Below are 6077 nucleotides of genomic sequence, written 5' to 3' on the forward strand. Positions count from 1 at the left end.
ATGATAAGAATCATTAATAATAAGAAATTTTAATGTTCATTTGCTTAAATATAACTGTATAATAAATTGTTCTTCATAAAGAAATTAGAAAGAGGGTGAGAGAATTTTCGAATTGGACAATCATCATTAATGGATTTCTACATTTGATGCAATATTATTGGTCTATGTACAATGTCCTACTTTATGTGTGCACAAATATATTAGTTGTATATATAAAACAATTTTATATAACCTTTTAGAATTATGGTTACATCATGACTAACAAATGTCTTCTTCAATATTCTGTTTCAATAATCCCGTTGACAGTTTTCAACTGAAGCTCATTGTGAGTATATATAAGATGTATATATAAGATGAAAGTCCACGTCATATTTTACATACTTGATACAAAGAGATCAACTTATACATCACGAAAAACATTTGCATTTATGTTAGTATTACAGTGTATAACATTTAAGATGTGTGTTATGATATAGACGATTAATATCCTAGACATTTCTGTTAATCGTGCTTGGTTTAAAAAATTTAAAGCAAAATGTGGAAAAAATGGTGGCTGTTACATGCTACGGATTTTCAATCCTTAATGTATCCTTGTTTCATTATTAGCCGCATTCTCGGAATGTTTCCCTATAAAATCAGTGCTTCGACTTTCGACGCTTCAAAAACATGGTACACCTTATCAACCATAGTTATTTGCATTTGCGGCATTTATGACATAATGCTCATTCACACTCTTATTTATAAAGTTAATTTCGGAGATATGACCAAAAATCTTCAGGCTATTTTATACTATATGTGTAGCAGTTTTATCATAATCATTACACATATCTTGAGTGTTCCGCGAATGCGCTTGCTACAGACTATTTTGAAGATATCGAAATTACCCTCGAAGTCATATGAAAATCTATCCAAATTTATTCATGTTAAGGATATCTTGGGTACCATATTCGTGATCATGCAAATATATATATATTTTCCTAAAACTGAGATGTTTAATTCTTTGAATAGCCTGACCAGGGTACTCACAGCATATCAAGTCATTGTGGTATTTCAAACAAATATGTTATATATAAATTGTGTTTATGTATTAAAGGCTTGTTTCAAGAATATTAATGATAATCTGACGCATATACAAAGACTCATGATAAACGATACAAGACCATTATGTGTTTCCATATTGATGAGCAACATAAAGAGAAGTTTGCTAATAGAACTAAAGGCCCTGAAGAAGCGACATCTGATGCTTAGTAACACAGTGCAAATGATGAACATAGTCTTCAGTCTGCAACTACTTGCTACTATAGTTATAATGTTTTTTATGACGACTTTTGAATTGTACTTCTATATAGTGCGCTGGCAAGATGGCATACTCATTATTAGTTTTAATAATCCGTTTTTTGACAAATTTTTAATATCCATAATGTATTACGTTACACAAATGATGCTACTTGTATGGATCTGCGAAACCGGAAAAAATCAGGCTCAACAGATTCGTACCACTATTCACGATCTACTTAACAACACTAGTGATAAACAAATCAAAGACGAGGTAATAAAATTATAATTTTATTTGCATATATTTAATTTATTTATATATTTTTCTGAAAAAGTATTTATGTCAATTTTTTTAAACATTAAATTTATAATTTCAATTATAAATGCATTTTTCAATTTTACATCTTTATTCTTGCATTTATTACTTTGAGATTTAACTTTGTAGCTGCAGCTGTTTTCTTTACAATTATTGCATTGTAATAATATTTTTTCGGCAAAAAGTCTCAATGTAGATGCAACGCTTTTCGCAACTGTAAGTAATGAAATTATTTAGTTTAATTAATAGTCCATATTGTTTATACTTTTTATTGTTTTCAGTTTATGGGTAAAATCTCGACATATATGTTGATATTAATACAATTCTTGATTATATCACATTCTTGCGACAGATAGTCAATATTTAATAAGCAATCCAATTATACACAATAAAAGAGATAATCAAAAAATAGAATACGATTTATTTATATATTTATATATTTATGTACTTCCTTACATAAAAAGAAAATATTATATAAGAAACTCCGAAAGTTTTTATTATTTTCATATTATAATAATATATTATAAGAGAAAATATGAGAAAAAAGAAAAGAAGTCTGTTTAATTTTTTTAATGTTCTTCTATATGTATAATACTTGATATCTTTGCAAGATTAAACTTAATACTTTTCGAATTTTGTATTAATCTATCTTTGATTCAGAATAAATCAACAACTGTATTAATTCTTAATATAAATTGACATTTGTACGATCAAGTAGAATGAAAATGTAATTTACTAAATTAAAAATAAGTAATCATTAATAATTGTTAATATGATAATTATTTTGCAAGCATCACTTCTGATCTCTAAACAGAATGCAAAAGTAATTTAAGAAGAATGGAATAAAATGTTTCACAAATTTATACTGATTATAAAAGATAAACAACAGTAGAGTGATAGGTTAATCTGTAACTGTTGCTGGATTTTGTAATCCAAGTTCAAAGTGAGGAGTTACAAAGTTATGTGTGCGGAGCGAAAGATGTAAAGTAGATGAAGAAGTAAAAATTGTAAAAATTGGAAAATTGGAAATTGTAAAAAAAAAGAAAGCTTTACAAAAAAAATGACAAAGGCTTTTCATTACGCACTACAAGGTCTAAAGGATTTTTAAGGCTTACTATTATCATAATCTTATGATATCAGAAGCAAGAAAACAACATAAATTCTTGTAATAAGAATTGTATATGAATAGAAGATTCATTTTTCAATAAACTAACACTTTACAATCATTGGCTAGAAAATGTATCGAAAATTTTTGAAGAGAAAGTTAAATCACATACTTATTTCTAAATAATATTAATTTGAGAATATATCACAGCTGTGAGAGACTCTAGCTCATTTCATCTTTGGTTATATTATAATTAATTTCCACATGATTTTTTATTAATTAACAAAACATATACACAAAACATATAACATAATAGAAGAATTTTCGATATATTTTACAAGTCAGTTCTATCAATCATAAACTTTATCAAGACATATTTTCATATTAAAATATTTTGGAAAAATTTCTTATTGTGTATCATCTCGTCACAATCTGAGATAGTAACAGTGAAAAGAATGGAAACTTTAATAAATTAAAAATAAAAATTTTTTTTTTAACAGAGAGAAAAGTTTTAATAAATACTAATAATGTTAACTTCAATCTTAAAAAGATATCTTCCTATTTACTTATAAATTGTTTGATAAACAATCAATATAACTATAATATTTATAAATAAATATTTATAAATATTTATAAATTCTTACGTATTTATAAATTTCCTTATAATTATTTATCAAAATAATAAAATATATACATTTCTGAATATCAAATCATACAATATATTATATAAATAAATCATTAATTTTTATTTTGCTTAACTTATTTTCGTTTTTACAAATATTATCTTTTATCGAAGATAATATAATTATATCTAAATTGGATTAAACATTTAACTTCTAAGAACAGATCATACAATATATTGCCTATATATTAGCAAAATGAGTTTTATGTATTAATATAATAATTCATTTAAGTTTTTCAATGTGACGTAATCAGCTCATCATTATAATAACATCGTTTCCATCTGATAATATACTTCTTTATTTTATTGATTTTCTGGAATAGAAGAGCTATAATACGATTGATATTAGTTTATTAATACAAATAATTTTTGAGATTTAAATTGTATAATTTTCTCTTTTTTCATTAATAAACTTTTAATTGTTACAAGTAACTTCTCATTTTAAAGCAGTTTATATACCCATATACTGTTTTATTATAGGATAATAAAATATCTTATGGAATTATTGAAAAATATGGACTCTGAAAATAGATAGTTATTAGCAAATAGGTAATCATTGTAAAAGCATTTTTGAAAGCGATTCACATGATAATGTCGTTTGCTGTTTCATGTGTGCACTTATTATTCACAAGTCGTACGTCATCAATTACATAATTTATATATTCCCTTATAAAGAAATGAAAATTGCCGATCAAAAGATGCCATGGTTACATCATGCCAAACAAAGTATCTTTTTAATTTGACGTAGAATCTCACGTGATCTCATCACGTGATTTTTCAGAATCTCACCCACCAGTAGCATGTGGTGAAAAGAGTCCGCGAGATCACGTGATAGAATTACGTGAGATTTCATACTACAAAGAAGGGAGATCTATGTCCATTAGCAATTATATTCGTAGTTTTGAAATTAAATTCGTCGAGTCAACATTGACGAGAATTTTATATCGATTAATGTACGTAGAAGAAAGTAACGAAAAGATTGTGTATATTAAATTAAAAAAGAAGCTTTGTTGTCACATTCACATTTATATCAAAATGTATTAATAACGTAATTATTAATTTCTAAATTGTTCGTAGTATATCATTTGTGACAAATCATCGATTATGTTCAATTTGTCATCGAGTTTTCAAGGAGGATCCAAAAGAAAAAAAGAAAAAATAGAATGGCGAATGTTCCACGCCAAGGATTTCCGATCCTTGATGCAACCTTGCTTCATTTTATGTCGTATCTTTGGAATATTTCCGTACAAAATCAATGTTACGAGTTTTGAAATTTCAAAACCATATCTCATTCTGTTGATTGTCATTATCTGCTCTTGTAGCCTTTGTTTGATAATACAGAACAATTTTGTTATTTTCAAAAATTATATGATAAATGTACTTATCAATCTTGTACGTATCTGTATCTTAGTGCTTGGCAATTTCATAATAATTGTCACGTCCATTCTAACGGTTCCACGAATGCGCTTGCTTCAGACTATAATGAAGATCTCTTCAAGATTGCCCTCGGAATCATATGAGAAGTTATCTAAACTAATCCACGCTAAAGATATCATCGGTTTCTTTTATTCAGTTTGGATCATATTATCGTTGATATACATATTGCCAATAAATCGCTTGTTTGAAATATACATTATTGTAGCGATATTTCAGATGGATATGCTGTACATGAATTGTGTTTGTGTATTAAAAGCATGTTTTACAAGAATCAACGACAATTTGATGAGCATGAGAAGATTTATTGCAAATAATGAGTCAAGAGTCCATACATTGAACTATCACAACCATAGAAATCCGTTTCTGATTATGGAACTCAAGGCTTTAAAAATACAACATTTGACGATCAGTGATACAGTACAGATGTTAAACATAATCTTCAGTTTACAGCTCCTTGCTACAATAGTCATGACCTTATTTACCATCACTATCTGTTTATACTTCTACATACTAGCAGCAAAACATTTTTTAGTGAACGTGAATTTTTTTATGAATATATCATTTCACACGTTTTTTCTACAGTACGTGACATACTTCTTCATAAAAATACTATTGATAGTATGGGCTTGTGAAACGGGTAAAGCTCAAGCTCAACAAATCAGCATTTCCATTCATGATGTATTTAACGTTACCACCGATAAGAAAATCAAAGATGAGGTAATATACTGAAATATCAAATTTTTACATTTCTTTTAAATTGTATCTTGTGTAATAATTATTGTTAAACCAAATTGTATTCATAATTATATTTTTCAATCTTATATTTAACGGTTTGTGATTGCAGTTACAAATATTTTCTTTACAAGTACTTCATTGCGATAATATATTTTCTGCAAAATGTTTTACTATAGACGCGAAGCTTCTTACTGCGGTGAGTAATATATTGCACGCTTTTGTTAATTAACAATTAGTAATAATTATATTAGTTAGTAATAATAAAGTAATTAAAACTAGTAATTGAAATTAGCAAAATGTGCATTATTCCTTTTCTTAATTTTATTTGTAGGTAGTAGGTAGCGTCAGCATGTACCTAATAATATTATTTCAATTCAAGAATATATCAAATTCTTGTATGGAAAAGACGGCAAACAGTACAGGAGAAATCTAATTAAAAGAAGATATATAACAAAATAAACAGTGGTTTTATATGAAGAATTGATTGTTATATATATTAAATTTTATTTATTTATGCTGATGTGAAT

At 26.6% G+C, this 6077-nt stretch overlaps 2 protein-coding genes across 2 annotated transcripts in view; both read left to right on the plus strand.

Annotated features, from left to right (window-relative positions):
• The window catches only part of LOC108693538 (putative gustatory receptor 28b), an 8182-nt gene extending 6235 nt beyond the window's left edge, over positions 1–1947 (plus strand). The window contains exons 2-4 of the mRNA XM_018202540.1: positions 1106–1549; positions 1721–1807; positions 1873–1947. Coding sequence (XP_018058029.1) covers positions 1106–1549; positions 1721–1807; positions 1873–1947 — 606 coding nt within the window. The remainder of the gene's footprint in view (positions 1–1105; positions 1550–1720; positions 1808–1872) is intronic.
• A 3159-nt stretch (positions 1948–5106) lies between these two features.
• The window catches only part of LOC108693539, a 15009-nt gene continuing 14038 nt past the window's right edge, over positions 5107–6077 (plus strand). The window contains exons 1-4 of the mRNA XM_018202541.1: positions 5107–5232; positions 5398–5532; positions 5660–5746; positions 5882–5966. Coding sequence (XP_018058030.1) covers positions 5107–5232; positions 5398–5532; positions 5660–5746; positions 5882–5966 — 433 coding nt within the window. The remainder of the gene's footprint in view (positions 5233–5397; positions 5533–5659; positions 5747–5881; positions 5967–6077) is intronic.

Source organism: Atta colombica, unplaced genomic scaffold (genome assembly GCF_001594045.1).
Source record: "Atta colombica isolate Treedump-2 unplaced genomic scaffold, Acol1.0 scaffold92, whole genome shotgun sequence".
NCBI classification, from domain to species: domain Eukaryota; kingdom Metazoa; phylum Arthropoda; class Insecta; order Hymenoptera; family Formicidae; genus Atta; species Atta colombica.